This window comes from Budorcas taxicolor, chromosome 4, assembly GCF_023091745.1.
Source record: "Budorcas taxicolor isolate Tak-1 chromosome 4, Takin1.1, whole genome shotgun sequence".
Classification (NCBI taxonomy): Eukaryota; Metazoa; Chordata; class Mammalia; order Artiodactyla; family Bovidae; genus Budorcas; species Budorcas taxicolor.
In genome coordinates, this window is record NC_068913.1 from 108536712 (window position 1) to 108558452 (window position 21741).

General features: G+C 39.4%; 1 protein-coding gene across 1 annotated transcript; it reads left to right on the forward strand.

The window, feature by feature from the left end:
* The first annotated feature begins 3990 nt into the window (after window positions 1-3990).
* LOC128046808 (olfactory receptor 6B1) lies at window positions 3991-4923 on the forward strand. Its single transcript, XM_052639018.1, has one exon. The coding sequence runs from the start codon at window positions 3991-3993 to the stop codon at window positions 4921-4923; it is 933 nt and encodes a 310-aa protein (XP_052494978.1).
* Window positions 4924-21741: the final 16818 nt, after the last annotated feature.

Sequence of the window (21741 nt, forward strand, 5' to 3'; positions counted from 1 at the left end):
GTGTTTGCAGAGATGTAGGGCAAGTCTTAAAACCATATAAAACTCTCAGAGTCCAAAGATCTTCGCAGTGTGGTGTGCCTAAGACCTCTGCAGCTTCCTGCAGGAAGGCAATGGGTGCTCTGGCCCCAGGATACTGGGAGAGCTCTCCTGGAGCCACATCAGGCACAGATGTGTTCCTAGTGTCCAGGGCTCAGCTGTCTTCTAGTCCTGACGATCAGTTTGGAAGCAGTTGGGTAACCTGTGGCCATTCACCCTTTGTAGGTTTAGAGAGTGCACTTTTCACATCTATCCAATACCTGAATCTTTCTTTTCTACTTCTTCCTGTTTTAGAATCAGTGAAGAATTTCTTTTCACATCGCAGCCACTTAGAGGCTGCTGAGCCAAGGTAAGAGTCCCTTCTCAGAATATCACTTTATTTTTTAGGACTCAGTCTAATGATTATCTCCTCTCTTATACATTTACCAAGCATTTCTGTATGTTCATTTCTGTTTTAATGTATGATAGAATATGTATCTATGTCACATTTCTTAAAATGTGGGCTCATCTCTAATAGCTTGTGGCTATAATGAAATTTCAGCTCTGTTTCAGGTTCATATGGCACAATGATGTTTAAATACCAAACATGTAATTCTGTTGTCACACTTCTTCCTTCTATCCACTCTCAATCTCCAACTATCAGTCACGGTGATAATCTCGTCTTTTGAACTCTTAAGTACAGCCAGATATGCAGTGAGCACATTCCTCCTACTACGTTTGAGGGGCATCTCTTGATATTGGGTCAGAAATAAAAACCCCAGGTTCTGATCCCAACCTGCAGTTTCTTATTATGCCTTCTGACAGCAATTTTGCTGCTGCGTCTTCCTGGCAATTAATTTGTGATGGTGGCTACAAAAACTACTGCCGTCTTGACAGGGAAGGAGGTTATGTTTCTATCATATCTGAATTACTTGGATCCTACCCTTGTACAGAATCCATACAGAGTTAAGCAGAAGTGTACACACAGCAGGCACAAGGATGGAGAGAAGAAGCTAAAATGCTTGATTCTGGATCATTGGTAAAAGTCTCAAATGAGGGGGTAACAAATTTGAGTACACCGTAGTGGAGTAGAAACTACCATGAGTGTAAATGTCCACAAAGTTTATGGTAAAATAATACATTCAAAATGCATGTGGTCAAGTCCTCCTATTCATGTGCAATAGTTAGTGCTTGCACCCTTCATTCAGTGGATGAGAAATAAGGAAATCCGTTGTCGTTGTTGAGCTTCCTCTAAGAGTGCAAGATTACTCGTATAACTTGTGAACAAGTATGTCTCAATATGTTTGTCTTCTTTTCTTTAATAAATATTGTAACTGGGGTGATTTTTCTTTTCTTTGTGTGTGTCTTTGTTAGCTATGAAGGTGCATTCCAACTAGTGTTTTAATCTCTGATTTGGCAACCCTGACCCAACCAAATCCATGCCCCCCATAACAAAATCCAGGGTGGAATGTGAGGATGTTATCAGCTGCTGAAAACATTCAATGATTACATATTGTCTATAATATAGAATAACTCTTAAATACCTTAATAATTCATATGAAGGAATCTACAGTCTGGTCCTTAACACTATTTTATCTCTTCTTCTCTTTTCCCATACCGTTTCTCTCTCCCATCCCGCTTTTCTCTTTCTGTTTCTATTCATTTATTAACTTATAATTTTCCCACTCACAGAGGAAATAGGTCTTAATGAGATGTTTCCCTGAAAATGTCAGGCTATTTCTTATCTCTTTGCCTTTGTTCACTCTGTTTCATCTGCCTAAAATATCTCTAACTTATTTTTATTGTCAAACTTATCTTTATTGTAATGATTTTCTATTCTCTGATACATTTACCAAGCATTTCTATATATTCATTTCTGTTTCATATGTGTAATTGAACATGCAGTCTCTGTCACATTTGTAAAAATTTGGGCTCATCTTTAATAGCCTGTGCCAATAATGAAATTTCAGTACGATTAGAGAATATTTCCTAAAATTATCAGACATTTAAAATATTTAAAAAGTGGTATTGAGTGCAAAATATGGTATTCCTTATCTATATGAGACAGCATTGTGGTTGAAGCTGTGCTTTTGTAGTCAGACAGATGGTGTCTTTGCTTTAATTCTGGTTTCATCACTCTCAAACTTGGAAATGTTACTAATCAGTCTAAACTAAAGTGTCCTCTGTGAAATTAGAGTAACAGTGCCTCACTTATTTGTTTTGTATATTAAACGGCATATTTGAAAAATACTTAGCAAGTTTCCCAGTACCTAGTAATAACTGATAAATGGTTATTAGAGAATATTCTGTTCAATATTCTGAACCATATTGTTCAGAACAATATTCTGGAATATCGTTCAGGCTTCATATTAAAACTCATCAGAACAAAACCCTAACAGATTCTTGCCCATTGCCATCTCTTCAACTATGAGAAATGTGTCTGTAAACACCAAAGTTTTTCCCATTACAGTAATGGCATCACTTCCATATAGTAAGCCATATACCTGAAATTCCCCCTTGATTTCTCTCTTCTCTTTCCTCCCATATTTAATTCATCAGTTACCATTAAAAATGCTTTTAAAATATATCTGGAGTTCACTCATTCCATGCAACGAGGTTTTCAAGGTCACCATCACCTTTGAGTAGCCACCCACAATCTCACAACTCCCACTTTTGCTCCCAGTCTCTTGCAATGTCAGGGTGATCTTTCCAAGCGTGAGTCGCACTGTGCTCCTATTCAGCTTTAAGCCTTTCACTCGCTTCTCACGGTATTTAGACCACTATTCAGATCCCCTGTTATGACCTGTGGGGTCTTACGCTGGCCCTGCTTGCTTTCCCCCGCATTCCTCATTTCTTCTCCATCCGTCACAGCAGGCACGGCCTCATCTCAGTGCAGCTCTCTCCCACCTCACTCTTCGGAAGGCTGGGGCTCTGGCATCCTCCTCTGTGCAAATGTCACCTCCTCAGAGGTCAGAGAGGCCTTCCCCAATCACACGAGTATCATTTCTGTTTTTTAACCTTCATAGAAAATGTCTCAAATTTTATTATGCATTTTTTATTGTTTGCTGATTAAAAAAATCTCCTCCAAGAGACTCTCACCTCCACCCCCAAGGACTTCAGTCTCCACAAAAGGAAGCTCATATCTGTTTACTACTCTGCTTGGTCCACAGCAGTCACTCTCCTCACTCCTGTGAGCCCATCCTTATCTTTTAAGGCTCTGAGATGGGGGAGGAGCCCTTTCAGAATTACTGTCATTTATAGTTTATATACAATTTTACTTACATTATTTCATTTGGGTTTTGATCCACATTGACATAAGCTAAATGAATATTAATATTTGCATTTGCAGAAGAGGAAATTGGGTTTCGGAGATGATATATTCATATAGCAGTTTACTACTGAGGTCCAGGTTTTTAAGACTGGAAAGCCTCTCCCCACCTCACCGTCTCAGGTACCTCGCAGACAATGACAGGTTTCATTCTGCCTCCATGGATAGTACAGGGGGAAAAGCATTGTAAAGGCAGAACTTCCAGCGCTCTGGGTGGATGGTAGGCCAGGAAAGCCAGGTGTATCCTTCACAGTTGGCAATAGTAATATGGAACATGGTTGTTTGATACTGTTTGATTTGGACATGGTTGTGAAAGACAGTGTAGGGTAATAGACAGAGCATGGTGTTTAGACTCCGACTTGAATGTGATTCCTGCCCTGCTGCCAGTGGGAACATGGTAGGTTACTAATACTTCTCCAAAACTCAATTTCTTCATTACTAAGATTTATAAAAAGGCTATGTGAGAATCAAGTTACATTGTGTACATAATGTACCCAGTGTATGATCTAACCTATAATGCACTATTAAAAATGATATGTTACTGTTGTTACTAGTCAAAGAAGGCAAAAGATGGAAGGTTCTAAATGGACCATGGAGTCTGACCAGTAATTTTTTCTCCCAGGAGAGTTAAGCCCTGTGTTTCCAATATGGAAGTGGAAAACCAGACGCGGGTCACCAGGTTCATCCTGGTAGGGTTCCCTGGGAGCTGGGGCATGCGTGCAGCAGTGTTCCTCATATTCCTCATGGCCTATATTCTGACAGTGGCTGAAAACGTGACCATCATCCTGTTGGTGCAGCAGAACCGGCCACTGCACAAGCCCATGTACTTCTTCCTGGCCAACTTGTCCTTCTTGGAGACCTGGTACATCTCTGTGACTGTACCCAAGCTGCTATTTAGTTTTTGGTCCGTGAGCAACAGCATCTCCTTTGCTCACTGTATGATACAGCTTTACTTCTTCATTGCACTCATGTGCACAGAATGCGTGCTCCTGGCCGCCATGGCCTACGACCGTTACGTGGCCATCTGCCGCCCACTACACTACCCCACCATTATGAGCCATGGGCTCTGCTTCCGCCTGGCTCTTGGTTCCTGGACCATTGGCTTTGGCATCTCCTTGGCTAAGACCTACTTCATCTCTCGCCTCAGCTTCTGTGGCCCCAATGTCATCAACCATTTCTTCTGCGACATCTCTCCAGTACTTAACCTCTCCTGCACAGACATGTCCACAGCTGAGCTGGTGGACTTTGTCCTGGCACTGGTCATCTTCCTCCTCCCCCTCACTGTCACTATCCTGTCTTATGGATGCATCCTGGCCACTGTTCTACGCATGCCCACGGGCAAGCAGAAGGCATTTTCTACTTGTGCCTCCCACCTCGTGGTGGTCACCGTCTTCTACTCAGCTACAATTTTCATGTATGCCCGGCCCCGAGCCATTCACGCCTTCAACTCGAACAAAGTTATTTCCATCTTCTATGCCATTTTCACCCCTGCCCTCAACCCTTTCATTTATTGTCTAAGGAACCGAGAGGTCAAAGAGGCCCTGAAGAAACTGGCTTATTGCCAGGCCAGACCTCACTAGTCTGTCACAAGCAATTAGAAGAAGTAATTTGATTTGGAGCCTGCTCTTCAACCCCCATCCTTTCTCCTTTAATGCCTCAGCTGGACATTAACATATTACTCATGTTAATGTGACCTCACCACACCCACATTAACCACCGGCTCTTGGTTGCGTCCTGAGATCTACATCTGTGCCTGTGGTCTGTGTTTTAAGGGCATGCCCTTTTAACAGCGAGTTCTCTTTGACTGTGATCCAAAATGGGGTTTCTAAGATTGTGAGTAAATTCCTGAGTTGAGTGGGAGAGAGAGATGGCAGCATATGAATTAGCTGTTTTAGGATCTAGCAAGCACTATACTCTCCAGGGAATCAGATTTGGTGACGGCTTCCTGACTTAGCTTCCTGAGACGGAAGTAGCTGCTCCTTTAATAATCCCATTCTGGATTTGATGCCAGGAGTCGATCTTGGTGGCAAAGACTAGAGGAACAGTCTCTAGCCTCTTTCAACACTTGTGGTAAACACCCATTTCCCTGCATTAAAATACCCTTCTGCTTCAAAATAGCTGGAGTGCTTTCTGTTATCTGCAAGGTGTCACCTATAAGTGAACTGTACCTTTTATGGTTTACATTTTGTTTTCTTATATAAGTTATGCAGTTGTTTTGTGTTGAATTTCATATTTCCCTCCTAGCTGTCACAGCATCTTTATTTGTATTGTCCAGTGGATGAACACATGATCGCTGATAAATAAATGAACATCATCACATATATTCCTTGCTGCAGGAAGCGTACGCTCATAGTCCTCTTTCCTTCTGGTCTCAGTCTTCTCTCAGTCCTCTTCAGCTTGCTTTTACTTCCTCTGGCCTCACTCTCTTACCTCATATGCAAGTAACTAGCCCAGTCTTAGGAATTAACAGATTTTCATCCTATACCACAGTGACTCACTACTCTCCTACTTCTTGATCTGACACCCTACCCATGTAAGCTTTACCTGTTTGATAAAGTGAGCCCGCACACCTGCAGAAGTGCATATGGATATACCTACTCTTGGTTCATAGTTCTCACAAAGGCAAAGGGAGCTATACTTTAAGCTGTATTCAATGTAACATGCTGATGTCAGTAGGAATTTAAATATTCTATTGTGTGAGTGCTGTGTGCTCAGTCACATCCAACTCTTTGCGACCCCAAGGACTGTAGCCTGCCAGGCTCCTTTGTCCATGGAGTTTTCCAGGCAAGAATACTGGAGTAGGTTGCCATTTCCTACTCCAGGGGATCTCCGTGATTCAAGGATTAACACATGTCTCCTGTATTGACAGGCAGATTCTTTACCACTGCGCCACCTGTGAAGCCCCATATTGATTCATATAATTACCTTATTTAGTAATAGAAGAAAGATAACACTTAAAAATGATTTTTTTAAAAAAGTTTTCGATCAACTCATGAGGCAGCCACTTATTGAGCCTTTCCACCTTTCCAATTTAAGTGCCGAATTGCCATAGAATGGTCGGCATTGACTTCTTCAGCAACTTCTCACATAGTTGTAAGAGGATCAGCTTCCATGACACTCTCAATCTGTCATTGTCAACTTCTGGTGGCCGGCCACTATGCTCCTCGTATTCAAGGCTCTCATTTCCTTTGCAAAACTTCTTGAACTGTATATTTGTTAGAAGTTCTGGGCCAAATGCATTGTTGATGATACTAATTGTCTCCTCTGCTTTATCACCTATTTTTAACTGGAATAAAAAAATCGCTTGAATTTGCTTTTTGTCTAACATCATTTCTATAGTCTAAAATATAAAATAAGCAACAAGTAATAAACCCTTAACAAAAAACATTAAGTGAGGAAATGCACATTAAAATGGTGTTTAACGTAACCACATTCATTTAAAAATAATCATACGGTAGCTTTATTTTTAGCTTTTAAAGGAATCTGCATACTGTTCTCCAGAATGACTGCACCAATTTACATTCCCAACAGCAGTGTAGGAGTGTTCTCCACACCTTCTCCAGTATTTATTATTTGTAGACTTGTTGATGATGGAATACTCTAGTAGCAATGGTCTAGGAACGCCTATGAGGAGGTAATATTTTACCCAAAGCCTGAATAATGAGAAGTTAGGCAGTCATGCTACATAAAGCGCAGTGACTGGAAAGCACAGGCTCTGGGGCCCCGTTTGAAACGCGTTCCTGCTGTGTAGACTTGGGTAAGTTTAGTCTTTCTGTGTCTGTTTTCTCATTCGTAAAATGAGGCTCATAACTGAACCTACTCCATTGCATTGGTTTGAAGATAAGTAAATAGAAGTGCTTAATCAGTACTCAGCACAGAGTAAGTGTTCTTACTTAAAAGGATTGTTTTTATTTTTGTGTCAGGCAAGGTTTTATAGGCAAAACACGTACTGAGTCCAGGAGCTTGTAGTGAGAACTAGAGTAGCATGTTATGTGAAGAAGGCTAATCATACTGGAAATAAAGTAAAACTTGTAGTATAATAGTTCCAGTTTAGACATTTATACTGGGCTTCCCTGGTGGCTCAGCTGGTAAAGAATCTGCGTGCAATGCAGGAGCCCTGGGTTTGATCCCTGGGTTGGGAAGATCCCCTGGAGAAGGGAACAGCTACCCACTCCAGTGTTCTGGCCTGGAGAATTCCATGGACTATAGAGTCCATGAGGTCACAAAGAGTTGGACACGATTAAGGAAATGCATCCATATGGGAATAATCAGGGGGCTGTTCATTGCAATGTTGTTTATAACAGAAAATGAAAAAACTCAGCATGTTAAAAAAATAAGAGTTGGATAGAGTAAAACGTCCTCATGATGGAAAATATTGTGGCTAAAAAAATTGCATGGGATTATTTTATTGATAGTATAACTCACATTACACTGTTGAGTAAAAAGCAGTTTGCAAATAAGTAATTACAAAAATGATGTACAGCATGATCCCATAAAATATAGGAATATATGGCGTATGTGTACTTTTTTGAAAAGAGATGAAAAAAGGAAGCATTAATAATTTCCAGACTACAGGGATGAGAGTAGATAGATCAAATATTAATCAAATGAAGGTTTAATAACCCAATAGTGTTTGAGAGAGCTAGGCAGCTATTTCTTTAACCTGATTCTTACATTTTGTACTTGTGATATTATGCTAAGGCAGAATAACAATGAACAGCAAAATTGTTATTCTGCCTTGGTGTAATATGGTTTTCCTTTTTCCCTTTTGCTTATTGCCGGATTCTTTTGAGACCCAGAAGCCTCTGGGAGTTGGGCTGGTTATGACACCATAAATGTATACATAGATAAACATGCTATATTAAAATATGAAATTTAGATAAATTAACATATCTAATTTATAACAGTATAAACAAATGCTATCTGTGATTTATTTGATATTAAAAATTCTGAAGCTTCAAATAGTGAGGCAAAGCTTCTGGATCAAAACAACTTCATCAACCTTGCCTTTTGCTGAACAGGTTGTCATGGTAACAGGAGGGCACAGAACTGAGAGCATACTAAAGCAGTTATTAAAACTCTACATGAAACATATTTGACATTTGGAGCATTTCCCTTTTGATTCATGATTAGACTGAGGCGCTGAAATGTCCCCATGGTGGGGTGAGGTCATGTGGCCAATGATAACCTGAAAAGAGAAATATCTAGAGATACAGATACAAAATAGAAGTGTTTATCTAGGAGTGGATGCATTTCAAGCGTTTGTGTCTCTTCCATTTCCCTCTAGTCCTCCTCCATTTTTTTCTTTCCGAATATTTTCTTTTTTAAATTTATTTTTAATTGGAGTGCAGTTGCTTTAGTTTTTCCTGTACAACAAAGTGAAGCAGATGTATGTACACCTATATCCCCTCCCATCCCACCCTTCTAGGTCATCACAGAGCTCAGAGCTGAACTCCCCTGTGTTATACAGCAGCTTCCCGCTAGCTATCTATTTACACATGCTTACTTCATATTTTCTTCTGTTTTTCTACTTAATAAATGCTGTGTTGCTTGTTTCCTAGATAAAATAATCCCCCCCTAAGTGAAAATACTACTGTGATCCTGTCACTCTCCTCTTTAAAACACTTCATTGTTTCTCTTCACCGTCTACAAAGACGACGTCCTTAGCTTGCTCATAAAGCTCCCTGATGTCCTGCCTATGCTTGCCCATCAGCATCCACTTCTCCAGCATCAGAGCCAGATATTCCCACCTAGCACTTTTGTTCTCAAACATCTTATAGTTTATAAAACACAACATGCTCTTTTAGGCATGCCTGTCTTGTTCAGGCTGTTTCCCAAATCTCTTTCAAGAATCTTAACAAGTGCCTCTACTTCCTGTCTGATGCACAATCAGCCGTCCTGTGTTCTCTTTTTGACATCAAAGAAACAGGAACTCATCTCATTCATCTTTGTTTCCCTAGATTCTAACACAGCCCCTGGAATAGAGTTGATGCCTGATTAACACAGCTAATGTCAGCTGAACTAAGGGAGAGTGTTTTATTTTTTAGATTCCACATATAAATGACAACACAGTGTATTTATTTGTCTTTCTCTGACTGACTTCACTAAGCATAATACTCTCTTGGTCCATCCACATTGTTGCAAATGGCAGAATTTCATTCTTTTCTGTGGCTAAGTAGTAGTCCATTTTGTGTGTGTGTGTGTGTGTGTGTGTGTGTGTGTGTGTGTGTATACATACCTGGCATCTTTATCCATTCATCTATTGATGGACATTTACATTGCTTCTGTATCTTGGCTATTGTAAATTATGCCGGTATGATCATTTGGGTGCATGTATCTTTTTAAATTAGTTTTTATTTTCTTTAGGTCATATGGTTATTCTATTTTTAGTTTTTTGAAGCAGCTCCGTATTGTGTTCCTTAGTGTGTATTAGTTGCTCAAGTCGTGTCCAACATTTTGTGACCCCATGGGCTGTAGCCCACCAGGCTCCTCTGTTCATGAGGCTCTACAGGCAAGACTACTGGAGTGAGTTGCCATTTCCTTCTCCAGGGGATCTTCCTAACCCAGGGATTGAAGCTGGGTCTCCTGAATTGCAGGTGGATTCTTTGCCACCTAACCCACCAGTGTTCCATAGTAGTTGCACCAATTTACAATCCTACCAACAGTATATACCAAGTATTCCCTTTTTTCAACATGCTCACCACAACTTGTAATTTATTTTCTATTTGGTGATGGCCAATTTGACAGATATGAGATCATATCTGTGGTTTGATTTTCATTTCTCTGATGATTAGCAGTATTGATTATCTTTTCACATTCCTGTTGGCCATCTTTATATCTTCTTTGGAAAAATGTCTATTCAGGCTCTGCCCATTTTTTAATCGGGTTGTTTCTTTTTTTAATAATGAGTTATCTGGACTGTTTTTATATTTTGGATATTAACCCCTTATTGGTCACATCATTTGCAATTATTTTCTCCCATCAGTAGATTGTTTTTATTTTGTTGTGGTCTCCATGGCTGTGCAAAAACTTTTAATAAGGTCTCATTTGGTTATTTTTGCTTTTATTTCTTTTGGATTAGGAGGCAGATCTAAAAAAAAATATTGCCATGATTTATGTCAATGAGTATTCAGCGAATGTTCTCTTCTAGGACTTTTATGCTTTCAGGTTTTACATTTAGAACTTTAATCCATTTTGAGTTTATTTTTGTATATGTTACGAGGCAATTTTCAAATACCATTCCTTTATAGTTTGCCCAGTACCACTTACTGAAGATTGTCTTTCTCCATTGTATATTCTTGCCGGGCTTCCCTTGTGGCTCAGCTGGTAAAGAATCCTCCTGCAATGCAAGAGACTTGGATTCAATCTCTGGGTTGGGAAGATCCCCTGGAGAAGGGAAAGGCTACCCACTCCAGTATTCTAGCCTAGAGAATCCCATGTACTGTATAGTCCATGGGGTCACAAGAGTAGGACACAACTGAGCGACTTTCACTTTTACTTTGTTTGTCATAGATTAATGACCATGACTGTATGGCTCTCTGTTTCATTGATTTATGTAGCAGTACTATGATTCTTTGATTCAGTTCAGTTCAGTCGCTCAGTCGTGTCCGACTCTTTGCGACCCCATGAATCGCAGCATGCCAGGCCTCCCTGTCCATAAACATCTCCCGGAGTTCACTCAGACTCACGTCCATCGAGTCAGTGATGCCATCCAGCCATCTCATCCTCTGTCGTCCCCTTCTCCTCCTGCCCCCAATCCCTCCCAGCATCAGAGTCTTTTCCAATGAGTCAACTCTTCGCATGAGGTGGCCAAAGTACTGGAGTTTCAGCTTTAGCATCATTCCTTCCAAAGAAATCCCAGGGCTGATCTCCTTCAGAATGGACTGGTTGGATCTCCTTGCAGTCCAAGGGACTCTCAAGAGTCTTCTCCAACACCACAGTTCAAAAGCATCAATTCTTTGGCGCTCAGCCTTCTTCACAGTCCAACTCTCACATCCATACATGACCACAGGAAAAACCATAACCTTGACTAGACGGAACTTAGCCGGCAAAGTAATGTCTCTGCTTTTGAATATACTATCTAGGTTGGTCATAACTTTTCTTCCAAGGAGTAAGCGTCTTTTAATTTCATGGCTGCAGTCACCATCTGCAGTGATTTTGGAGCCCCAAAAAACAGAGTCTGACACTGTTTCCACTGTTTCCCCATCTATTTCCCATGAAACGATGGGACCAGATGCCATGATCTTCGTTTTCTGAATGTTGAGCTTTAAGCCAACTTTTTCACTCTCCACCTTCACTTTCATCAAGAGGCTTTTTAGCTCCTCTTCACTTTCTGCCATAAGGATGGTGTCATCTGCATATCTGAGGTTATTGATATATCTCCCCGCAATCTTGATTCCAGCTTGTGTTTCTTCCAGTCCAGCGTTTCTCATGATGTGCTCTGCATATAAGTTAAATAAGCAGGGTGACAGTATACAGCCTTGACGTCCTCCTTTTCCTATTTGGAACCAGTCTGTTGTTCCATGTCCAGTTCTAACTGTTGCTTCCTGGCCTGCATACAGATTTCTCAAGAGGCAGGTTAGGTGGTCTGGTATTCCCATCTCTTTCAGAATTTTCCACAGGTGATTGTGATCCACACAGTCAAAGGCTTTGGCATAGTCAATAAAGCAGAAATAGATATTTTTCTGGAACTCTCTTGCTTTTTCCATGATCCAGCGGATGTTGGCAATTTGATCTCTGGTTCCTCTGCCTTTTCTAAAACCAGCTGGAACATCAGGGAGGTCATGGTTCACGTATTGCTGAAGCCTGGCTTGGAGAATTTTGAGCATTACTTTACTGGCATGTGAGATGAGTGCAATTGTGCGGTAGTTTGAGCATTCTTTGGCATTGCCTTTCTTTGGGATTGGAATGAAAACTGACCTTTTCCAGTCCTGTGGCCACTGCTGACTTTTCCAAATTTGCTGGCATATTGAGTGCAGCCCTTTCACAGCATCATCTTTCAGGATTTGAATAGCTCAACTGGAATTCTATCACCTCCACTAGCTTTGTTCGTAGTGATGCTTTCTAAGGCCCACTTGACTTCACTTTCCAAGATGTCTGGCTCTAGATTAGTGATCACATCATCATGATTATGTGGATCATGAAGATCTTTTTTGTACAGTTCTTCCGTTTATTCTTGCCACCTCTTCTTAATATCTTCTGCTTCTGTTAGGTCCATACCATTTCTGTCCTTTATTGAGCCCATCTATGCATGAAATGTTCCCTTGGTATCTCTTATTTTCTTGAAGAGATCTCTGTCTTTCCCATTCTGTTGTTTTCCTCTATTTCTTTGCATTGATCGCTGAAGAAGGCTTTCTTATCTCTTCTTGCTATTCTTTGGAACTCTGCATTCAGATGCTTATATCTTTCCTTTTCTCCTTTGCTTTTTGCTTCTCTTCTTTTCACAGCTATTTGTAAGGCCTCCCCAGACAGCCATTTTGCCTTTTTGCATTTCTTTTCCATGGAGATGGTCTCGATCCCTGTCTCCTGTACAATGTCATAAACCTCCATCCATAGTTCATCAGGCACTCTATCTATCAGATCTAGTCCCTTAAATCTATTTCTCACTTCCACAGTATAATCATAAGGGATTTGATTTAGGTCATACCTGAATGGTCTAGTGGTTTTCCCTACTTTCTTCAATTTGAGTCTGAATTTGGCAATAAGGAGTTCATGATCTGAGCCACAGTCAGCTCCCGGTCTTGTTTTTGTTGACTGTATAGAGCTCTCAATCTTTGGCTGCAAAGAATATAATCAGTCTGATTTCAGTGTTGACCATCTGGTGATGTCCATGTGTAGAGTCTTCTGTTGTGTTGTTGGAAGAGGGTGTTTGGTATGACCAGTGCATTTTCTTGGCAAAACTCCATTAGTCTTTGCCCTGCTTCGTTCCGTATTCCAAGGCCAAATTTGCCTGTTACTCCAGGTGTTTCCTGACTTCTTCCTGTTGCATTCCAGTCCCCAACCCCATGAACAGTATGAAAAGGCAAAATTATAAAATACTCAAAGAGGAACTCCCCAGGTCAGTAGGTGCCTAATATTCTACTGGAGATCAGTGGAGAAGTAACTCCAGAAAGAATGAAGGGATGGAGCCAAAGCAAAAACAATTACCCAGTTGTGGATGTGACTGATGATAGAAGTAAGGTCTGATGCTGTAAATAGCAATATTGCATAGGAACCTGGGATGTCAGGTCCATGAATCAAGGCAAATTGGAAGTGGTCAGACAGGAGATGGCAAGAGTGAATGTCAACATTCTAGGAATCAGCGAACTACAATGGACTGGAATGGGTGAATTTAACTTAGATGACCATTATATCTACTACTGTGGGCAGGAATCCCTGAGAATAAATGGAGTAGCCATCATGGTCAACAAAGGAGTCTGAAATGCAGTACTTGGGTGCAGTCTCAAAAATGGCAGAATGATCTCTGTTTGTTTCCAAGGCAAACTATTCAATATCACAGTAATCCAAATCTATGCCCGTACCAATAATGTTGAAGAAGCTGAAGATCAATGGTTTTATGAAGACCTTCAAGACCTTTTAGAGCTAACACCCCAAAAAGATGTCCTTTTTATTATAGGGGACTGGAATGCATTTAGGTTAGCAAGTGTAATATCCTCCTATTTGATCCCTTTATCATTATATGGTGCTCTTCTTCAGCTTTTGTTACAGTCTTTGTTTTAATGTCTGTTTTGTCTAATATGAATATTGCTACTCCTGCTTTCTTGCATGTAATACTTTTAATGTCCCTCACTTACAGTCAGGCAAACATAACTTTTAAACATATTTCTGATCATGCATCTCTATGTGGAAAGTCTTCAATTTTACCTCATTGCCTTGTTTGACATTCAATATCCTCTACTACCTGGTTTAACATGTTTATTTTTTTTAATGACACAATAAACTGAGCCCGTAGCCTCAAAATAAAATGTCCCAATACCCAAGAAAACCAATGCTGATTTCTTATCTGAAAGTAATATCTGCAGCCTCTGACTAAATTCATTTTTAGTTTGTATTTTATTTTTAAAAATTGTATCTGTTTCATTTTCTTTATAAGAGAATCCATGGATGACTTACCTTTATACAGCCTCAAACAACCATTATATTGTTGTGTTCAGAGTAGGAATTCAGTAAGCATTTGTTTAACAATGTATTTCATGTTGATTTCACAGACATCACTGTAAATAATGTGTTTTGGAGACTATTCATTACTTATTAAGGGCCTCCCTAGTGGTACAGAGGATAAAGCGTCTGCCTGCAATATGGGAGACCAGGGTTCGATCCCTGGGTCGGGAAGATCCCCTGGAGGAGGAAATGGCAACCTACTCCAGTATTCTTGCCTGGAGAATCCCGTGGATGGAGGCGCTTGGTGGGCTATAGTCCACGGGTCACAAAGAGTCGGACACGACTGAGCGACTTCAGTTTCACTTTCATTACTTATTAGCAAATAAGTGTCTGCTTATAAAAAGGAGAAAGAATTGTATGATTCTCTGTTATTTTTCACAAATTATAACTGGTATACATAATAAGCTACCTATTCTGATTATTCATTTTTACAGTTCACCTAATAAAAAGCTAATTTTCTTAAGTAGTGTTTATTTGGTGTCAGTACCATCTAGTGGTAAATTTGAGTAATGCTCAGCAATTAAATCGGCATTGAAGAATTAGTACTAAACCAGGTCTTGAAGATCATCTTGGCTGAATAATTGTATAATTCATTATACAAATTATTAAACTGAGGTTTTGAAAGTTTAGGAAATTTCTTACAGTCTACATAATGCTGAACACATATTATGTGAAATGAACTGTAAATGGGATATTAAGAATTATAAAGTGTGGTTCATGACCTCACATAATTTACCACCAACACAGGAAATAGACTTTAATATGTAAAAGATGACAATGAAATATTTAAATTATTCAGTATAAGTTGAAATTCTTAATGAATTAGCCAGACAAAAGTTTCTATAAGAATTCAGAAGAATAACAAAAACGTGCTAAGAGTGCATTGAATAAAAAGTAAAGGTTTTAGAAGGGGTTGAATTTGTGTTGTATTTTGATGAGGTTTCAGTATATTTATTGTGTAATCCATCTTTGCATCACTGATCTGAGATGGAATTTTCATTAAAAAATCCAGTATATATTTGTTTATTTACAGTCTTTTATTCTGATCATCTCTCTAGTCATGCACCAGTAACACACTGTTTGATCACTATAATCCTATGAAGCTTGAAAATACAAAAGGTTTAGTCCTCCTTATGACTCTTCTTTTATAAAAGTGTCGCAGTTGTTCATGCTTCTTAGTTTTCCATATGATTTTAGCACATCTAATCTAACTTAAAAATCCTGTTACTACTTTGGAATTGCATTATATTTATTGAATCACTTAGGGGAATTGACATTTTTATAATGCTCAGTCTTCCTGTTCAAGAGTATGAAAATTTTTCCATTTGATCAGGTTTGTTGCATCAATAAGCAATTCTTTATAAAGTTTCTTTTGGACAGTTTATTTACATGTTGTGTTAATTTTTTAAGATACCATGATATTTGATCTTTGTGTATATGAGAGTAGTCTATTGGCATTTGGAAGGAAGACTCATTTTTTTTTCAAGATTCAGAGTCTCTGAAATATTACTAAGATGTACTTTATTAATTATGCTATTTTAATCTTATATATAGTATTTTTTTCAATGATCTGATAGGGACTGAGAAAAGTGAATTAATGTCTCCTACTGCTTCTGTTTTTCTGTTTCTATGTAAATCACTAGCAGTATGTGCTTTATGAAGAATGACTTTATTTCATTTGAAGTTACATTGTTATAGCTATTATATCTTCTGTGTTCATTGCATTACTTGGTGTTATGAGTGCATAAATCTTATATGATTTATGCTGTTTTTTGGTCTGAATTAAGCCTTCTCTGTTTACAACTCATGGTTTGCTTGTGTTTGTATTTTCCCTGTTTGCCATTATTTGAACTTTTCTTTCTAAATATTCTGAATCTCTGCTTTGCCTGTGTTTCTGGTGAACAGCAGAAACTTTGAACTTGAACTTTGAACTTTGAACAACTTGAACTTTGTTTTCCTTTCAGGCTCTAAGTTTGAATGAATTCCATCATCTAATTTTATGCCGATCTTGATGGATTTACAGCCTTGAGAAACTGTGCTGTATTTGTATCATGAGCATGTGTATTAATAACTAGGAGAATTTTGGTTTCATCTTGGAGGTTATGCTTTATATCTACAGTTTTGTATAGCATTTTAAATTTTCTATATTTTTACACTGAATTTAATTATTTGCCACAGGTAATAATTATCTACTGTGGGCAGTAATGAAATTTGTCTGTGTACCTACTCTTCATCCTTCTCTTTCTCTCTCCTTTCTTCCACCTGCATTTAGTTGATCTTATCATTCTTGATAATTACTGTCATCAATTAAATGTGAGTGGTGGCTGCGCGGGTGCAGGAGGGCCTAGAGGAGCTATCCCACGTTCAAGGTCAGGAGGGGTGGCAGTGAGGAAATACCCATCGTCCAAGGTAAGGAGCAGCAGCTGCGCTTGCTGGAGCAGCTGGGAAGAGATACCCCACGTCCAAGGTAAGAGAAACCCAAGTAAGACGGTAGGTGTTGCAAGAGGGCATCGGAGGGCAGACACACTGAAACCATACTCACAGAAAACTAGTCAATCTAATCACACTAGGACCACAGCCTTGTCTAACCCAATGAAACTAAGCGATGCCCATGGGGTAACCCAAGACAGGCAGGTCATGGTGGAGAGGTCTGACAGAATGTGGTCCACTGGAGAAGGGAATGGCAAACCACTTCAGTATTCTTGCCTTGAGAACCCCATGAACAATATGAAAAGGCAAAATGATAGGATACTGAAAGAGGAACTCCCCAAGTCAGTAGGTGCCCATATGCTACTGGAGATCAGTGGAGGAATAACTCCAGAAAGAATGAAGGGATGGAGCCAAAGCAAAAACAATACCCAGTTGTGGATGTGACTGGTGATAGAAGCAAGGTCCAATGCTGTGAAGAGCAATACTGCATAGGAACCTGGAATGTCAGGTCCATGAATCAAGGCAAATTGGAAGTGGTCAGACAGGAGATGGCAAGAGTGAATGTCGACATTCCAGGAATCACCGAACTAAAATGGACTGGAATGGGTGAATTTAACTCAGATGACCATTATATCTACTACTGTGGGCAGGAATCCCTGAGAAGAAATGGAGTAGCCATCATGGTCAACAAAAGAGTCCAAAATGCAGTACTTGGAGGCAATCTCAAAAACGACAGAATGATCTCTGTTCGTTTCCAAGGCAAACCATTCAATATCACAGTAATCCAAGTCTATGCCCCAACCAGTAACACTGAAGAAACTGAAGGTGAATGGTTCTATGAAGATCTACAAGACCTTTTAGAACGAACATGCAAAAAAGATATCCTTTTCATTATAGGGGACTGGAATGCAAAAGTAGGAAGTCAGGAAACACCTGGAATAACAGGCAAATTTGGCCTTGGAATATGGAATGAAACAGGGAAAACACTAAGAGAGTTTTGCCAAGAGAATGCACTGGTCATAGCAAACACTCTCTTCCAACAACACAAGAGAAGACTCTACACATGGACATCACCAGATGGTCAACACCGAAATCAGATTGATTATATTCTTTGCAACCAAAGATGGATAAGCTCTATACAGTCAACAAAAACAAGACCGGGAGCTGACTGTGGCTCAGATCATGAACTCCTTATTGCCAAATTCAGACTTAAATTGAAGAAAGTAGGGAAAACCGCTAGACCATTCAGGTATGACCTAAATCAAATCCCTTATGATTATACAGTGCAAGTGAGAAATAGATTAAAGGGACTAGATCTGATAGATAGAGTGTCTGATGAATTATGGATGGAGGTTTATGACATTGTACAGGAGACAGGGATCGAGACCATCTCCATGGAAAAGAAATGCAAAAAGGCAAAATGGCTGTCTGGGGAGGCCTTACAAATAGCTGTGAAAAGAAGAGAAACAAATAGCAAAGGAGAAAAGGAAAGATATAAGCATCTGGACGCAGAGTTCCAAAGAATAGCAAGAAGAGATAAGAAAGCCTTCCTCAGTGATCAACGCAAAGAAATAGAGGAAAACAACAGAATGGGAAAGACTAGAGATCTCTTCAAGAAATTAGAGATACCAAGTGACGTTTCATGCAAAGATGGGCTCGATAAAGGACAGAAATGGTATGGACTTAACAGAAGCAGAAGATATTAAGAAGAGGTGGCAAGAATACACAGAACTGTACAAAAAAGATCTTCATGACCCAGATGATCACGATGGTGTGATCACTCACCTAGAGGCAGACATCCTGGAATGTGAAGTCAAGTGGGCCTTAGAAAGCATCACTACGAACAAAGCTAGTGGAGGTGATGAAATTCCAGTTGAGATGTTTCAAATCCTGAAAGATGATGCTGTGAAAGGGCTGCACTCAATATGCCAGCAAATTTGGAAAAGTCAGCAGTGGCCACAGGACTGGAAAAGGTCAGTTTTCATTCCAGTCTCAAAGAAAGGCAATGCCAATGAATGCTCAAACTACCGCACAATTGCACTCATCTCACACACTAGAAAAGTAATGCTCAAAATTCTCCAAGCCAGGCTTCAGCAATACGTGAACCGTGAACTTCCTGATGTTCCAGCTGGTTTTAGAAAAGGCGAAGGAACCAGAGATCAAATTGCCAACATCCGCTGGATCATGGAAAAAGCAAGAGAATTCCAGAAAAACATCTATTTCTGCTTTATTGACTATGCCAAAGCCTTTGACTGTGTGGATCACAATCAAGTGTGGAAAGTTCTGAAAGAGATGGGAATACCAGGCCACTTGACCTGCCCTTGAGAAATCTGTATGCAGGTCAGGAAGCAACAGTTAGAACTGGACATGGAACAACAGACTGGTTCCAAATAAAAAGGAGGATGTCAAGGCTGTATATTGTCACCCTGCTTATTTAACTTATATGCAGAGTACATCATGAGAAACGCTGGGCTGGATGAAGCACAAGCTGGAATCAAGATTGCCGGGAGAAATATCAATAACCTCAGATATGCAGATGACACCACCCTTATGGCAGAAAGTGAAGAGGAACTAAAAAGCCTCTTGATGAAAGTGAAAGAGGAGAGTGAAAAAGTTGGCTTAAAACTCAACATTCAGAAAACGAAGATCATGGCATCTTGTCCCATCACTTCATGGGAAATAGATGGGGAAACAGTGGAAACAGTGTCAGACTCTGTTTTTTGGGGCTCCAAAATCACTGCAGATGGTGACTGCAGCCATGAAATTAAAAGATGCTTACTCCTTGGAAGGAAAGTTATGACCAACCCAGATATAGCATATTCAAAATCAGAGACATTACTTTGCCTACAAAGGTCCATCTAGTCAAGGCTATGGTTTTTCCTGTGGTCATATATGGATGTTAGAGTTGGATGGTGAAGAAAGCTGAGCACCAAAGAATTGATGCTTTTGAACTGTGGTGTTGGAGAAGACTCTTGAGAGTCCCTTGGACTGCAAGGAGATCCAACCAGTCCATTCTGAAGGAGATCAGCCCTGGGATTTCTTTGGAAGGAATGATGCTAAAGCTGAAACTCCAATACTTTGGCCACCTCATGCGAAGAGTTGACTCATTGGAAAAGACTCTGATGCTGGGAGGGATTGGGGGCAGGAAGAGAAGGGAATGACCGAGGATGAGATGGCTGGATGACATCACTGACTCGATGGACATGAGTCTGAGTGAACTCCGGAAGTTGGTAATGGACAGGGAGGCCTGGTGTGCTTCGATTCATGGGGTCACAAAGAGTCGGACACGACTGAACGACTGAACTGAACTCAACTGAGAAATCTTTTACATGATTTCCTTATTTAAGTGAAATATTTTTCTTCCTAGATACTAAAGTCAGCATTATCGAATCTCCTATCTGCCTTTCCTGTCAATTTTTGTTACTTTTATTTGCTTCCACATTTTCAGGGTATGTTTTAAGCATTTGAATTTTGCTCTATTAATATTATCTTAATCCTCATAATTATATTCACCATAGTCATACAATTAAAAAGTCTCCAGTTTCAATTCTTCGGCAATTATTTTGCCATAGATTTTCTAGGCCTGACATTATTTGGATATTTTTTTATCACTCTACATTTTTGCTTCTGCATTTGTATAACCACAAGACTGGTTATGCAACCTGGTGGAGTGCCTCTTTCCTGGAGGATTATGTAGGTGTTTCTTCACAAACTAGCATTGTATATTGCTGTGGAAATGTGTAATTCCAGAAGGAACTCTTTTTTGTTTTATGAGTGTTTTTGATTCAATTTAACTTTTTATTTCAGTTTGGTTATGCTGCGTTTATTATTTTTAATCTCAAAGTTCCTTAGTGTGTTTCCGGAAGTGTCTCTATTCTCTTCTCCACTCCAATTTCAACTTCATTTCTGGAATTTTTCCCATAGTTTTTCATTTATATTTTAAGCTTTTTATTTCCATACTTCATCTCTTTTGCTACATCAAAATATTGTTCATAATTTCTTAATTCTCTGCCATGTTCTGAGTCTCTGCCAAGTTTTGTTTTATAGAGAAAAGAGCTTCATTAACTTTTGCAGAGAAATATGTGTTTACCATTTTCATCTATTTTGTGAGAAAATTTATCACCTATTAATTTTTCTAGTTTCTTTCCTTTTTTTCTTGCAGAATATTTTAATATTAGTAGAGCCTATCTTCATTACTTGAAGGTTATGTATTTGTGAATTTGTCTTTTTGCTAATATGTGTGCATTACCCCAAATAAACACGCAGAATGCCTTCATGGTCATTTGCACACATGAGTGGCCAAAAATTTGAGTTTCTCTACACACGTGTTTTCAGCTAAGATGAACAAGCTGATACTCACCTTGTTATTTCAAGTCTCATGCTGTGAACTTGTTTCTCTTTTGTGATCTAATTAATGCCACATTTTTCATATTTTGGTGCTTTTTTGTTGGTAAGTTCATTGTTTAAATTGCTCCCCAAATGTAACACTGAAGTACTGTCTAGTGTCCCTAAGTGCAAGAAGACTGAAATGTTTTGCAGGAAAAAGTAATGATAAATTTGGTTGATGAATGTTAAATAAGCTTCTTTAGGCATAATTTATACTGCTCTTGGTCTTGAGTCCAATGTTAGTGAATCAACAGTACAATATATCCAAGAAAAAGTAAGAGGGAATTTGCTGATGTGTACATGAGAACTCTCCTAAAGTGCTAAAGTAAAAGCTGTAGTGCATGATGAAACTGTGGAGGAGATGGAAAATGGCTAAACTGTGCATTTATGAGTTGAAAACTGATAAAAAAGAAAGTGTAATG

What these genes read in the sequence shown, in the direction of transcription:
- LOC128046808 (XM_052639018.1), top strand. Translation starts at nt 3,991, where the DNA reads ATGGAAGTGGAAAACCAGACGCGGGTCACCAGGTTCATCCTGGTAGGG.